The sequence below is a fragment of the Nesoenas mayeri genome, assembly GCF_963082525.1.
Source record: "Nesoenas mayeri genome assembly, chromosome: 2".
In the NCBI taxonomy this organism is placed as follows: domain Eukaryota; kingdom Metazoa; phylum Chordata; class Aves; order Columbiformes; family Columbidae; genus Nesoenas; species Nesoenas mayeri.
This window is the reverse complement of record NC_137543.1, coordinates 41,429,558-41,446,401: the sequence shown is the minus strand read 5'-3', so window position 1 is coordinate 41,446,401 and position 16,844 is coordinate 41,429,558. Positions and strand designations below refer to the sequence as shown.

Here is a 16,844-nt window from a genome sequence, read left to right as displayed (position 1 = left end):
AGAAACTTGAAATTATTGTGTCAATGGTCAAAGCAATTTTTAAAATGTTAGTTTAAGTGGAAAGTAACCAGTAACTTATAGTAGTAGGTGGAGGAAAAGTATTTACAGATATGAAATCTAGGGTGACAGTTCAGAATTATGGAAGGAAGTGCACACTGGGATGGGAGCTGATCTTTGATGTAAGTGCCACCGGTGTAAATGTCAAAGGATCTACTCTGTAAGTGTTGGCTTTTTGCATTTATTCTTGGATTTACTTATACTGTCTTCGTTTGAAACGGAAAAGGCTGACCAACTGTTTCCCTTATTTCAGCAGGGCCAAAGTGATTTATACCAGCTGAGGAATCAAACACAAAGCTGTTCCATGGGAAACCATTTGTCAAGTGCTCTGTAAAATTAGGATTTTGAATTTTTTCTTTTTATATGCAGCTTTTGGCCATGTTTATTTTGCACAAACTGACTTACTGCTTTTCAAGTTAGTGTTTATAACTTTAAGGACAACCATTCAATCCTATATTGGATGGATATAAAAGGTGTAACTAATAAAATGTGGCAAGGGGTTGTGCATTGGAGAAATGTTTTTTTGTGCTTTAGGTCAAACACATGATTTTTTTTTAAGTGAATTGGCTGAACATTTTGAATTATAACTTTAGGCTTTAAACATTTATTCTGTTCACTGGTTAAAATGAGAGCAGTTAGAGAAAATACAGTTATATTCACTTTAGAGCGTATTTATTATTCTAGTATTCTAAGAAACTGAGAAAACTAAAGACAAAAATGTGTTTCAGTTGCTGTGTGTGCAGTACAAATTCTATAATTACAGAAAATATGTTGTCATTGCTCTGATTGCTTAAAGAAGAAAATTGAGATGATGTTTGATTAAATGATTGGGAGTAAATAAATAGCATTTCAGAATTTTTGCAGTTAGGATGAAGAATTTATTGTATATACAGTTAAGCAACTCTACTGTAGATGTATTAATACTTTCTCTTTAAAGAAAATGAATACAGTAATCAAAATAGTTTCAGCCTGGAAACTATAATACAGACTGAAACTTGACTACACCAGAAATCAGTTATTTGACTTGAAAGAACACAGAACCCGAAACAACAAATCGCAGATTGCATCATTAACCAAGGACAGTAAAAAACTGTACAGTACAAGCAACACGTTACAATAAGTTATGACCAATAAGGCAGTCTTTCTCATGTAGGACAAGAGGGATAAAAGGAAAGGTATTAAAATCTCATAAATCCACCATATCTCTTTTCCATCTCTGGGATGTCTTTGGAGTAAGTTTCTCCATCTTCTTCTGAAGGGCGAATGGAGTCGGCAAAGCGCTTAAGAAACCCACCGTATCGTTTCTGGTAATCCAGCCACCATTCTGGCCTGCCCACTCTTCTCATGAAACCACCGTATCTCTTTTGCAGCTCTTTGGCTTCATCTTCCAATTCGGGGCTGCGCTTTATGCTTCTCATGAAGCCTCCATATCTTTTGCTGACATCTCCGTCATTTTCATTTATCTCTCGGTAATGTCCCACTTCAGGGTTATCCCCTAGAAGCTCTTTCAGCAGATCAGAGGAATTAGCAAGGGCATCGTCATCAGAGTCTTTCTTCATAAACCCTCCATACCTCTTAGCCAGGATTTCTCCTCCGTTAGCTTCATCCTCTGGTTCTACCCGATAGAGCTCATCCATTTTCTTCATGAATCCCCCATATCTTTTCATGAAGCCTCCATACTTCTTTGCAAGCAAATGATTCTCATCCAGCTCTTTCTTGTCTCCTGGAGCAATGTTGCCATCCTCAGAAAGATCCAGCTTTGCCAGTTGCAGGAGGTCCTTGCAGGTCTCCCAAGCTTTGGCAGAAGGCAGCTTTCCTTCACATTCTAGTGTACAGGCCTGAAAAACGGATGTGGTTTACTGAGAATGATTTGATAATAATGAGCACCTCACTACCACCTTGTTGTAGCTTTACTTGATTTAAGAAGATGGGACAGAATACTGGACAAGATGAATCATGAGTCCTGTATGTCAAGGCTGCCCTAGTGTTTCTGTTTCAAAGGAAGCCCCACATACAGTTCTTGCACCTCCCTCACCCTCAGGTGTGTTCTTATGAAAATCTTTTACTTACTAATGGTAAGCTAAAAATCAATTGTGGTTTGCTTCATCATGAAAGCATAGAAGAGGATTCAGTCTTCTTAATTAAAAGGAGTATTCAGAAATTTTACAAAATAGATTACTTATCGCTGATGAAGTGTCATTCTTGTTGCAAAGAATCCAGTTGCACTGTACTGCGTGGTATCTTCAACACACTGAACAGCTCTAAAGCTGTATTTCTGTCTAGTATCATTAGTTTCTTGGTGGAAGAGATCTTTCAAATGTGTACGAATACGAGTGTAGAAATATAGGCTCTCTTAGGCAGGATCAAAGTTCTGGTTTCGGTAGGTTGACATACAAAGTAGTGACCATCGGAAAGAGGGAAAAATTCCTAAGCTGTGTTGCTTCTGACTGTAACGAAAAATTTTCAGCCTAAGACAAAAAAAGTTTTCAGTACCTGTATGCATATCTTGTAACCTATCATGTAAAGATAATAACATACATATTAGCTACTGCTATTTCTGTTTTGTCAGAGGAATTTCCTTCTTGTGAAGCCACAAGTTGAAAAAAAAAAAGTGAATCTGGTGTTTTTCCTTCTTGACCACGGTTTTCATACCACAATAATTAAAGAAACCATAAATATTTTCAATAAGAGAAACACTTATTCTGCCAATGGGTGATGTTTTCCAAGGGTCTCAATGGGCTTTAAAGGCATGAAATTAAACCCAAGCACAGTTTTCTTTAATAGCTAACTGACCGGCTTCTCTACCTCTGGCCTTACCTGTCTGTTGAGCCTCATTTTACTCTAAGAAATTTATGTGTAGTTTTCATATGATCACAAGAAAATAAAGGTATTCATATATTTTGCAACAATAACTTATTTATTTAAACTGACACTACATGCTTGTTGTTATATATTATAGTTATGCTGTAAAAGAACGTGAAATCGGCTTCAGTCTGACTTTGAAATTGCTCTAAATCAAAGCAAGAATAGGTCTTTCCTTTTCCCTTCTCAATCAGTTTAAATAACCACCTATGGCCAAATTAATATACACTGTCTCACGGGTGTGAACGACCGGGTACAATGTTATACATCTTGTATCTTACAGATAAAATGTGATAAAATCAGGTTCGATGTTACTAGATGCTAGTATCTAGAAATGTGTTTCTAAAAGCTGTTTGTATGCCTATAAGGAATATATGGTTACAGTATGTTGCTTCTTTTCCTATTTCAACTAATAACTGTTTTTACAGAATAAGACTTTGACTCTTTCTTGAATAATTGCTGAAGGTGTACAAGAGAGAACATAAATATAGACACCCACAACATATATGCCAAAAAGTATGTATTCTTCCCTCCAAAAGAGCAAACTACCACTTTTCCCCCCAGTTTACATTAAATTTTGATTGAGAATTGATGTAAGCAAAAAGTATAGGGAACGGTTTTGCCAACCATCCTAAGAATATTGCCATTATGGACCTACTATCGTCAAGTGAGTCATTGCTTTTGGAGTGAGCAGAAGTACTTAGTGAGTCCTAATTCTGCATCAGAACATGGTCCGGTCCTTCCTCTTGTGTGCTGCCAAATAAACTATTCAGATTATTTCAACATGCTGAGAGCATGATGCCTCAATACGCATCTACTTGAGGTCAGGAACTGCAAGTACCACTGGCAAAGGACTCGGCAGCCTGAGTTTCCACCTTCTTCAGGGAGGGCTGAGGGACCAAGGCTTTCACTGATGCTGATACTTACATTTAAAGTTGAGTTGCCTCTGTGACTATATTTTTAAATAATTTCAATATAATTACAATTAGAGATTAACATCCCCTCTCCCTCCCACATTCTGGAGATTTCTTAGCATGATTCGTCTTAGAAGACACTGTCAAAAGGAGCTTTTGCAGGCATATTCCTAACACTGTGCAGCACCGTGCAAAGAGGAAGAGCAGCAGGAGGTACTTCTATTCAAACCAGCATCATACCCCACTTTTTGTGAGATTCAGCCAAGTTTTCACGCAGATCCGCTGCATTTCAGCTTGACAACCATCCTACCTGGAGAGAGCTCATCCTGCCATGCAGCCCGCGGCTGGGGGTCGGGACACCCTAAAGCGTCCCGCCCGTCTTCCCCTCACCGTGGCGGGGCTAAAATGCCCGGCAGCGATCTCTCCTTTCCCTGCAGAGCTCCCCTCTCCAGCTGGATTTCCCTTTTTCCTCCCGTTTTCACGCGGCTTTTTCCTTGGCTCCCTCTGGGGCTGCTGGGAGCATTGTCCCCTCTGCGAGAGCCGCCGCTCGCTGATGGGCAGCGGGAGGGACGAGCGGGCTGGGGAGGTCTCCTCGGGACGCGCTGGGTTTGTAGCGGTGACCCCCGGCCTCATCTTCTCCCCAGCGCCCCGGGTCCCGCGCCTCCCTCCCTCCTTCAAAAACCGGTTTTCCAAGCGACCCCGGCCGTTTCCCCCACTATTTATTTTTGTTATTTCTTTCCTTTGCCCTCTTCTCCTTTTCCTCCTTCCTAAAGTTAACGCGGGGCGGGGGGCCGGCCCGTCTTAGGGGTCTCCGCGGCGCTGAAGCGGCCGGGAGGCTTCCCCGGCCCCGCTGCCGCTTACCAGGGGGTGGATGCTGGCGCGGGGTCCCAGGCGGTAGGCGCAGGCGGCGCAGTCGCGGCCGCAGTCCGCCCGCACCCTCGGAAGCAGGCAGGTGCTGAGGGCCAGCAGCGAGCAGCCGAGTCTCAGGAGCAACGCCATGGAGCTGCAAGAAGGAGAGGTCAGCCGGCAGCCGCCTCCCCCCCGCTCCCACCCCCAGCACTGCCTCCCCCAGCTTCGTGGCAGGAAAAGGTGGCACGAAATTGTCCTGCCCAAGTCCTGGGTCGCAAAGCAACTCTCATAACTCACACGCTTTTTGGAGCCGGGCTGGTTGCGCTTGCGAGGTAAACAGGCGCTTGGCAGCGGCAAGGCAACGGACCGGCGTCCAGAGCAGGAGCGGACCCGCAGGATGAAGCGACCAGACGCTGCCGTCCGGTGAAAGTGTTCGTCCCCAAATACTTTATCGCGCCCTTCTCGCAAAGCCCGCACCTCAATGGGAGAGACCCACTGCGGAGCGGCACAGGTGGGATGGCGGCCCCTCCCGGGAAGGGTTTCCCACCGGAGCTCCCCGAGTAGCCGCCTCGACGACGTGCACCAGCCCCGGCAAAGGCAACCCCCGCCCTCCGCCGGTCCCCCTCGCAGGCAGAGCAGTTCACTCACATACAGGCTACCCTCGAGGCTCCCGGGAGTTGCTGGGGAGTAGAGCTGCGCCTTGCTGGAGCCTCGGCGTCGGAGCCGCTCTTATTTATAGTGAGGCTGAACAGCCTCTGGAGAGACCCCGGAGGGGGCGCAGAGGGAGGAACTCAGAGCCTGCGGCTGCTGACAGCTTCACTGAGGGCGGCTCGTGGAGGGGAGCCGAGCCGAGCGCCCGCTGACAGGACCGGGCGCGCCGCTGCGGAGCGGGTGCGGGCGGCGGCGGCGGCACTTTATAATTAGTGAACGCGAGGAGAGCGCGTCCTCCCCCAATCGCCGTCGGGCTCCCGCTGACGCAGCACCTACGACATGCCCCCCCGGCGCCGCTGCCCCGCCATCAGTGACTCCGACAGGGCTTGGGATGGGGTGGGGGGTACCCCTGCCTTCGCGGGGAGTGGGGGACAGGCACAGGGAAAGTTATCGGGGGAAGTTTTCACGGGGGCGGGCGGGGATGAGACATGGGCGTGAGTCATGCTGGGGCAGGGGGAGAGGCGCCCCGGGCTGTCGGCAGCCCCTCGGCCGCAGCCCCTCTCTCCGGGACGGCGGGCAGAGATTCTCTGCAGAGCGTTGCACGGCGCCGGGTAGCAGTGTCGCCTTCTCTCTCTGCCCCCCCTGCAGAAACCCCAGGCACTGGTGCTGAGGGTCCCTGCTGTACGAGTTCTGTCTCCCTTCCTGGGCCTCAGGTGTAAAACACTGTGTTTGGGGGAAGCAGGTTTTACTACAATAAGCAAGAAGACAAGATATTTGATTTGAACATTTTGGAATTTCACAGGTTTGGATGTATTTGCCTTACTTTCACAGTTTGGATGTCTAGGAAAACACAATCAGTAAGGAACCAGAGACAGGCAAAACCCCAAACACTTCTGTAAGGTTCTCAACCCCAACAGCTGGGGCAGCTCACTGCTCCGCTCCGTATGACATCCTGGGGAGCTGACGTAAAGTGGTGACGCTGATCCCTGACACCTCTTGTTTGTAAATGGCTCTACCCCAGCTGTGCTAAACTGCGTTTCTTTGACTGTCAGAAGCCACTTTCTATTTCCAGCTCCAAATTATTTGTAGCTGGTTTTTATCTGTTTGTTCTTCTGAGTAGTTTGGGTTGGAAGGGACTTTCAAAGGTGCCCACCCAACCCCCTTTCAGCATTGTCCTTTAGTTTTAAAAGACTTAAAAGAATTTTTTTTTTTTTTCTTCCTGGTGTGTTTCAGGGGTGAGGTTATTCTCCCTAGTCCTCATTTTGCTGCAATGAACAAACTGTGATCTTCAGCTTTCTGTCTTGAGATGGGCCCTTTTCATGTAAATGTTCTGCTCTTTGTTTGCTATACTTAGAGTTCATCATTTCTGAGCGTGAGTGATGGGAAGAGTGCACAGTATGTCGGCTGAAATTTCATTAGGGCATTAATGCATTATTATCTCCCCTGGAAGAGGAAGACACCTCAATTTGTACCTCCTCAGATCTCATTTGCCTTTCTTAATGCTGCAGTACATCGATGTCACACATTCATTTGGTAACTGAGATACAGCCAGGTCTTTACCCTTCAGAACTAACACAAAATCCAGTACTATTATTGTATGGAAATTGCACTTTCTGCCACCTGTTAGCCTTTACATCAGCTATCTGACTCATATTAAGGATGCTCAAATGGATGTCTGGATTTTCGGAAATACATTTATTCAAACCAAAGACACAGGTCTTGTGTATGATCAGTGTATTTGAGAAGAGAATCAGGCTCTCTGTTTACATAGTAATATCAGCCAGTTTGTAAGTGAACCCTCAAGAGAAGAGGCAGACATTTTAAAAATCATCCCAGTGGGTATATTTATGTTAGAATGTGAGGGATCTGCATTTGGAGTTATGCCACTGAATCAGCAGGAGTGCTGTGAAGTTTGTTCCTAAGATGGTTAGGGAAGCACTGACTAACTCCAGAGCTGACACATTTGATGCTTTTTTGCTGTAAAGATGCTCTCTACAAGCAGAGCTTTTCGTGATGGACATCATCAGATTAGTCCTCTGGGTCAATTACTGACCCTCAGCTCTGCAGCCATTTATTGGTTTGTAATCTAATAGTCAGTATGGTGTGATGGGACAGATATCCCAGGAGCCTCCTGATGATTCCTCCTGCAGCATATGTCCCACGGCCCTGGGCTGACTGGCTCCTGCTTCCCTTATTCTGCACACGTGTGCCCGTGCTGAGCCTGCCCACTCAGCTGCTCAGTCTGCCATGTCCTTTGGTACTCTGTTTAATGCCACTTCTTTCATTTAATCTGGTCATGATGAAAACCTAGCCAGTGTCAGAATCTCACTGTGTACAGAGGTGCAGATAATCCCTGTAGATAAGATGCAGAATATAACAGGAGAAGATGAAGGGTGAAGTAAGAGTAAAGCATATAAAAGGACCAAATAAAAGGCATGTAAATTCTGTGCAGAAAAGGAATAATGAGGAGGGTTATTTTACAGTGGATTAATTTTATGGCTGCTGGTGGGATCCAGGGAAGAGGAAAAGCTGGAGAGAGATCAGGTATGAAATGCAGAGGTGCAAGGACACTGTAAGAGAGAGAGAAGAGGTACCTGTCCACAGCCAGCACTGGGCAGAAGAAATCGAACCATGGCTGTTGGAAGTGCTGCAGATATTCAGCACTCTTTGGTTCATCTGCTTCTCCATATCCTCTGTCATCTGAGCCTTTGGTCTCATCCTGGTCCTCACCCTGCATCTTTGCAGAAGTTGGATGAGTCCCCAAGGCCTGGCAGGGTGGGGAGCAGGAGGAAGGTTCCAGCCAGTCTCTCGTTTTATCCTATTCCAACTAGATGTAGCAGTGCCTGCTACACAGAGTCCTCTCAGTCCTCCTGAAAGATGCTAACATGCACAGAGAATGAGTAGTGATACAAGGGAGGCGTAATTAAGAAAATATTTATTGAAGACCTCACTTCTCCTGGTGTCAGCAGATGAAATCTCTGTAATTCCCAACCTGAGTTCAGTTCTGTATGGGGAAAGCATGCTTTGCAGAGAGAGGATGAAAACAGGAGGGAATTTGGAAAATTTTGACAAAATAGTAGGAAATGAGGAAAACTACTCACTGTAGGAGTGGGGGATAATATTTCCCCAGCAACAGAAGACTGAGAAACAAAGAAATAGAGAAGCATAAAAAAAAGAGAACACTTCACAGCAGTAAAGATGATAACTTGTTGCTCCTTACTGACTTTATAATAAAAATATCCTGGTGCTGATAAAAACTTTGGCATTTTTATAATCCAGAATTACCACAGACAGCAGCTGCTTTTTATCTGTCATCAGAATTTACTAGCCAAAAGAAAACTGTTTGTATTACAGTAGTGCCTACAGCCCTAGGGCCCTGTTCTTGTCTTGTCCAGACTCCCAGATTTAAGCTAGAACAAGGTGAAGCAAAGATGAAATCACCTTCATTTGCTAGTAGATATATGAGGCACACAGTTTGAATTTACAAAATCTTGCCAAAAGTGAACAGCTGAATTATAGTAGAAACTAAATGTCTCTCTCTTGAATTTCATATCAGTATCTTTACTGCAGGAACAGATTTCCTTTCCAAATCATACCCTTCATGCTAATTGAGCTGCTACAAAATAATTAGATGAAGATGGATTTACAGAAATATGAAATAAACCTGCTATTGGTACCTCCCGCAACCCTTCTCACAACACAGAGCCTTTTTGATAGAACCAAAAAAAGGAACAGGGAATCTAAAGCAGCAAGTTATGTTGATTATTTTCTTCAACCTAGTGTAAAAGGTCACAGTTTTCTTAAGATCAAATGCTCAGATTTAATTTAGCTCAGTCTAAATGGGCTTAGTTTTTAATGGGAGCATATATGTCTGATATCAGAGCTGAGAAAGGCGTTGCAGGTCAATCCTCTTATACCAAACATCATCAAAGTAATTTAGACACGAATCACTAATGTGTAGATACAAGATATGCATCACTACTTTTAAAATATCTTTGTTAAATTATGTCTCATGTAAACAGAGAGGAACTGTTGCCCCAAAAGTACCTTTACAGGATAGAGATGTTCCAGTGCTTCCCATATCTCTGTATATCCCTTAATATACACCTAGGTGTATCATTTAAGATATGAAGAAATAAGGAAGATATCAGCGATGCAGACATTTCTGCTCACAGCTGCTGAAGATGATATTGTATGAAAAACTGGGAAGCCAAACTTTTAATCTCAGACAAAACTGGGTCCTCTCAATAACTTTTTTGCCTGTGAACAAATTACACCTTTTCTAGAAGGCAAAACCATGGGCTGAGCTGGTGGGGATGAGGAGATTTTTTCACTGAAAGAGCACTGAGAGCCACTGTCCCTGCCCCATGGCTGATGCCATGCAGCCTTCTGAGAGGGGAGGAGGTTTCACACTACTTTCTCTGAGTGGAATGCAGTCAGTATAAGCATATAACAAATACAATTTTTGGTGTGTTTGTTAACCTGTGGTTGTCATCAGACAAGATAAAAATGAAGCAGAGAAGTCTATACTGTTCTGTGGAGATACCTGGAGATTTACTTTATTACATGCCTCTCTGTTTCTTCCAGGCACATGAATATGGGCACCCAAAGATTTCTGAGATCAGACCTGCACTGCAGTAAGTAGAATGTGCTGCAGAGCAAGTAGAACAAACTGTACAAAATCTGTATTTGTTATAAAGCATTATGTTGCTCATTTCCACAGAGGCCATGGGAGGGGTATTTCCAATAAAATAAGAAAACAGAGTGCTCAGCAGCAAAATACATTGTGATGGAATCCAGGCACAGTGATTACTATTTAAGACTATAACTACTCTACATGAATAGAGTGATTTATCCTCATTTTTTCTAATTAAGAAAACTCATCCATGAATTACAAAGGAAGTATTAGATTCCATCTATGAAAAGGATTACAGTGTCTAATGCACATGTGGAAGGATTAGCTGAAAATTGTAAATGAGAGATTTTGATCACTTGGTCATATTAAGAAAAACAAACAAGCAGAGTCTAAATAATGTATGTGGAGTGCAAGCTTCAACTATTTTCCCAGTATTTGCGTACATACAGCAGATTTTTGGAGCTTTTTCCCCAGTTTCAATCTCACATTTTCGTTGCTAGTATTTTATTGCCCAGTTGGGGAGTGCTGTGTTCACACTTTAGCACAACATTCAAAACAAGTTGCTTTTGCAGATTGGAGCTGTGAGGAGAGCCTGGTGCATTACATGCAGGCAGGGTAAAGGCAGGGCAAAGGCTTGCTGCCCTCCTTGTGGGACACAGCTTGGTGCTGCAGGGAAGGCAGACGTGACTTGAAGTCTCATATTTTGGGCAGTTCAGAAACACAAGGGTAATTAAACAAGTTCAGAAACAAGAGGTAATGATTTTAAAATAAAAGAGGGGAGATTTAGGCTAGACATGAGGAAGAAATTTTTTGCAATCAGGGTGGTAAAACACTGGCCCAGGTTGTCCAGAGGGGTGGTAGATGCCCCATCCCTGGAGACATTCAAGGCCAGGCTGGATGGGGCTCTGAGCAACCTGATCTAGTTGAAGATGTCCCTGCTCGTTGCAGGGGGGTTGGACTAGATGATTTTTGAAGACCCCTTCCAACCCAAAGTATTCTATAGTTCTATGATTCTACAATTTAAACAATGTTGGTGGTTGCTGTGATTTCCAGCAGCCCAACAGGGAACGTTTTCCAGCTGAACACTGAGCTTTCTTCTTTCTGCTCCCATCATGGCCTTAGCACGACCCCTCTCACAGCCATGAAGTGAGTGACGAAGGGCCATGTGTGCACTCCTTCTTCTACTCTTGCACTGAAGGGATTCCCAGGAGGTGATCCAGATAACAATGAGTGTCATACTTGATTTCATTATACCTCTTCTGGAAATTCCCTTGTCCACACTGGGAATCTCTCTGCCTTACAGCCTGCTAGGGCTGTGGCACACAGCGTGTGTGCAAGCAGCATTGAGCCTCTTGTGCTCTTACAACATATCTTGGTGTAATGGTGGGCTAAATTCCCCAGCTACTAAAGCAACTTTATGCTCATTTATGGTAGAATTCTCTCTAGATTAGGTACAGCCACAGTTGTAATCCCTGTGGAAACACAAATGCTAAACAGATATGTTCATGCAAAAAATGGAGTGGGAAAGGTGCATAATGCGCAGGGTTCTCACAAACATCATGTGAAAGGTCCAACATTTTTCCTCCAATGTAAATGATTTTCAATTGCTTTACATTAATTGGGGCTTCAGTTGTGTTCCAGAAGGTGTTTTCCATAAGAAGGAAAGCTGGAGGTTTACTTCATCAAGTTTTCTAGCTAGGACAGGGAAGGAGATGCTGGCATAGGGAAACATCCTAAGAGCATTTGAAAATGAAATAAGAAACTTTATCATCACATTGCTTCATGTATTTGACCTGTTCCACTGTTCATTGTTTGTACATCTTTGAGCTTTAAATTTCTATTAAAAAACCTGGAAACTGAACTCTGACCTTTCCCTTCTCAGTTTAACTGGTCAGCATTACTTTTCTTTAAAGCTTCTTGCTTTGTACTTGAAGGTAATTTCATTTCTCCTGCTGCATAATTGTGTGCTCCAGAAACTAAAAAGTGACCTCAGCCAGCTGAGCCCTTATTGCTTTTCTTGTGCAGAACTGGTGAAAATATTTCATGAAAGCTAAAGCTGTGAATTTGACTGGGTTCCAGATTTAACCTGTAGAGTCAATTCATGCAGAAGCTGAGAAGACCCTGAATGATTTTGGAAGCAGAAGAGTTGCCATGTTGAGTAGGAAATGTAGGTGCAGTGACAGTGCATAGTGAAGGAAAACAACAGATGTGGTAAGAGATTTTGATTATTTTGGGATGACATACATGTATTGGAGGAGATTGCCTCATGGTTGACTCCTTTCCCACCTTCCAAAGATACACTTCTCATTTTGGTTGCTATATGGCCTTGCTATCATGATACTTAGCTCTTCCTTTGTCAGTTTGAAACTTAGAAAATCAGGGTGGCAACCACTGCTAAAGTGGAGGTATAATACAAGGTTTGTTTTTAGTATGAAAGTGGCCAGAATGACATTGTCGCACAGCTAACTAGTGCTGTCGTGTCTTTTCTAGTTCAGCCAAAAGCTTTCTGTGTCACCTCAAAGTGGTGAATTCACCACTTCCCTCTAATGTGATGTAAGTGCTGTTACTTATGACCAGATAATACCTGGCTTGGCAGCATTTTGCTAGACAAAGCAACAGATGCTATTTCATAGACTTTTATTTAGTTAATTTAAAGTATCAGGTATAGTATTTATATCTCTAGGATAGGACTAAAATATCAGATATTTTAGACTTTTAATTTAGTGATTTGAACTACCTTTGGAGTGCCCCTTGTTTACACCAGTACACTAGAATTTAATCAGCTGGTGTGTTCAGACACACCTAAGGTAAACAGACCTGTGTATTCTAAGATTTCAGGAAAAAAAACCCACAGAACATAAAATAATGCAGATCTCACACTACTAAAATACTAATATATTTTAAGCAGAAATAAGTTGCACTTCAACTTACTCAAGTGCGTCAGCAAATAATTAACAGAGAAGAAAAATTGAATCTAGGATGAGGTAGAATGGAGAAAGTCACATTTGTGTAGTTTTTATGAGATTAGGCGGATTTATGTCGTAAAACATTCCTCAAGCTGATTATCTTCCTTTGACTTTTCTGCTGTTGTCTGGTGTGTGTTGCTGTCTTCTCTGCAGGCAGCAGCGCTGGTCAGTGGCTGAGACAGACCCTCCACCTGCTTCCAAGAGCATCCTAGTAACTGCCTTGTCAGCTCACCCAGATCTTGAGGATGAGGTGGAGTTTAATCACAGGACATGATGACTAGAGCTAAATCATCTATTGAAATGGGCACGACTCTCCAAATATGCAGCAGCAAAGCTTCTGTGCTACAAAGTTGATTAAAGTGCTCTGCTGTTTTCTTGTGGCAATAAATAAAACGACTCATTTGTCTAATCATCTTATTTTTTATGATTAAACTAGGCTGCAAATTTGAGAATATTTCGGATTGGTCTGATGTATACTTTGTGCTAAAGCTGGATGTAATGTGTGTGCCAACAGAGTGATGCCAGAATTTGGAGGAGTTTTCATTATTCATGTTTTTCTGCTGGTTCTTATAATGTCAGTTTACTTTTGAAAAAGTAAATAGTAAGCTTGCTATTTGAAAGACTGCAAAAATAAATATTAATGAATATCTTTAAAATGACAGCAAACCAAATGATGTGGCTAAATTAATTGGCACCTGTATTGTCTGGTCAAGTGATCAAAACACCACTGTGAACCAAAAGAAGGAAGCCGGAGGCTTTCAAGAAGGTCAGGGTGCTTCTAGGCAAGGGTGATGGCTATCACCAGTCTGGTTGTTCAGCTCTTGGCTTCAGCACTTGGGGACAGAGCTGTGTGTTGTTGCACAGCTGCTTTGCTTCCCTTTGAAGATGGGATGTATAAAGTAATTTCCAGAGGGAAGATCTGACTGTCATTTTGAGCCTTAGCCCATTGTTTTTACCTCTGTTTCAGCAGTGCAGGAAGGTACAGGATTACCTGCAGGTGGTGGAGGGCTCCCCAGGGGACTTGTGTCAGGTTTCACCACCGACAGAATAGACAGGCTGGTTGCCTTCTAAATATGTCTGAGATGCTAAGTAATTTTTTTCTATGGTACATTTCTGGTTTTGTTAGGACAGTGATGAGACCTCTGACAGTAGTCATCAGTCAAGCTTCTCGTTCTCCTTCTGTTAAGATCGTGTATAAACTCGTAAACAGAATTGCAGGTGGGATGGCATGTTTGATGGCCTCCAGGTTCTCTATGTCCAAGCTGGAGCTCCCTGTCTTTGTGTGTCATGGGCCATGGACAAATGAGTATCTTTTCCAATTAGGCTTTATGGAGAATGGAGCTGCAGCAAGACAAAACAGATGGGAGAAAGTATAAGGCACGTCATGTTTTTAATCTTGCCAGTTATCTTATGGTAAAAATCTTCCACCCATCACCAGGTTTAGTCTGATATCCATGTTAGTGTTATCCTTTGCCATGGGCTGTTGAAAGGTGTTTTAGAGGGGAGAATCAGTTGCTTTTTTTTTACATAGTCTGAAAGTGCACTTGAGTCCAAGAAAATAATTACTGATCCATTTTAACAAAAATGTTTCCTGTGTAGAACTCAGGCCAATGTTTGAAACACATGGCTGGTTCTTCGGGCTTGGTTTGGCTGCTTAGCTGTGATAAACCCCATTGGTTCCTTTGAGTCTCAGTGTTTTGAGTCAAAATCACATCTTCCTTTCTCCCATTAGCTCCCACCTGCCCTTCTCTGCTAATGTTCACAGGAGTGTATCTTTTCTATTTTATGCCTCCAGACATTTCCATCATAAGGTTAGACACAGAATGCAAACTGAAAACTATTGCCTGGGACACCCTTTATGGATTATCATAATTTTCACTAATAAGGAGAAAAATTAAAAGAAAAGACAATGCTAATTTATTTGACATTTCTGGCTTAGGTATTATTTATGAAGATATTTTGCAATACAATACAGTAATTTTATTATTGTATGTCCATTAAGAAAAGGAAACTGTAAAGTGAGACATTGCAAATACTTAGCAAAATGGCTTGAGAATAATGGAGACAGATGCAAGTTTTAATTTTTTAAAGGATGAGTACATTTTTAATTCATCAGATATGTATTAATGATTTTTCTTTTACCAAATATTACAATAAAATGCTAAATTGAATGTAAGTAGTATGAAGCAATATGAAGTTCAAAGAAAGTTGGTGACTTTACCCTTAAAAACAATTTTCAGTTAGAAGTTTGAGCTGGTTTTGGCTGAGACAGAGTTAATTTTCTTCACAGTATCTAGTATGTGGCTATGTTTTAGATCTGTGTTGGAAACAGTGTTGATAATACAGAGAAAGTTTTTGTTTCTGGTGAGCAGCCTTACACAAAGTCAAGGCCTTTCCTTCTTCTCACCCCACCCCACCAGTGAGTGGGCTGGGGGTGCACAAGAAGTTGGGAGGGACACAGCTGGGACAGCTGACCCCAATTGACCAAAAGGATATACCATACCATATGACATCATGCTCAGCATATAAAGCTGGGGGAAGAAGAAGAATGGGGGTTGTTTGGAGTGATGGTGTTGATCTTCCCAAGTAACTGTTACATGTGATGGAGCCCAGCTTTTCTGGAGATGGCTGAACACTTCATAGAATAGTCTGGGTTGGAAGAGACTTCAAAGACCATCTAGTCTGTCCACTCCTGTACTATGCAGGGACATCTTCAACTTGATCAGGCTGCTCAGAGCCCTGTCCAGCATGGCCTGGAATATTTCTGGGAATGGGGCATCTACCATCTCTCTGGGCAACATGTTTCAGTATTTTATTACCCTAATTGTAAAAAATGTCTTCCTCATGCCTAGTCTGAATCTCCCCTCTTTTAGTTTAAAACAACTACCCCTTTCCCTGTCGTAATATGTCCTTCTAAAAAGTCTGTCCCCATCATTCTTATAGGCTTCTTTTAAGTACTGAAAGGCCACAATAAAATCTCCCTGGAGTCTTCTCCAGACTGAACACCCCAACTTTCTCAGCCTCTCCTCATAGGAGAGGTGTTCCAGCCCTCTAATCACCTCAGTGGCCTCTCTGGACCCTCTCCAACAAGTCCATGTGTTTTCTGTGCTGAGGGCTCGAGAACTGGACACAGGATTCCAGGTGGAGTCTTATCAGAGCAGAGGGGCAGAATCACCTCCCTTGACCTGCTGGCCACACTCCTTTGGATGCAGCCCAAGATACGATTGGCCTTTTGGGCTGCAAGTGCACATTGCCAGCACATGTCAAATCTTTTGTGTATTAGTACCCCCAAGTCCTTCTCTGCAGGGCTGCTCTCAATCCCTTAATCCCCCAGCCTATATTGACACCGTGGGCTGCCCTGACCCAGGTGTAGGACCTTGTAATTGGTCATGTGGAACCTCATGAGGTTCACTTGGGCCCACTTCTCGATCTTATCCAGGTCCTTCCAGATGGCATCCTGCCCCTCAGGCATGTAAACTGCACCACTCAGCTTGGTGTCATCTGCAAATTTGCTGCGAGTGCACTTGATCCTGCTGTTGATGTTTTTGATGAAGATATTAAACACTACTGGTCCCAGTACGGACGCCTTAGGGATACCACTTGTCACTGATGTCCATCCAGGCATTGTGCCATTGCTCTCTGAATGTGACCACCCAACCAGTTCCTCATCCACTGAACAGTCCACCCATCAAATTCATACCTCTCCAATTTAGAGAGAAGGATATTGTGGGGGACCATGTCAAAGGCTTTACGTAAGTCCAGATAGATGACATCCATAGCCCTTATTTTGTTCACTGACATTGTTTCTTCATCATAGAAGGCCACTAGGTTGGTTGGACATGACCTTGCCTTGGTGAAGCTGTGTTGGCTGTCTCACCTGCCTGCTCATGGGAAGTGGTGAGTGAATTC

At 43.3% G+C, this 16,844-nt stretch overlaps 1 protein-coding gene across 1 annotated transcript; it reads right to left on the bottom strand.

The window, feature by feature from the left end:
• Positions 1 to 1,235: 1,235 nt before the first annotated feature.
• On the bottom strand, positions 1,236 to 4,832 carry PENK (proenkephalin; the record flags this gene model as incomplete). The annotated part of the gene is made up of 2 exons (XM_080364320.1): positions 1,236 to 1,895; positions 4,695 to 4,832. The coding sequence occupies 2 exons, from the start codon at positions 4,830 to 4,832 to the stop codon at positions 1,236 to 1,238; spliced, it is 798 nt and encodes a 265-aa protein (XP_080220446.1).
• Between the last annotated feature and the right edge of the window lie 12,012 nt (positions 4,833 to 16,844).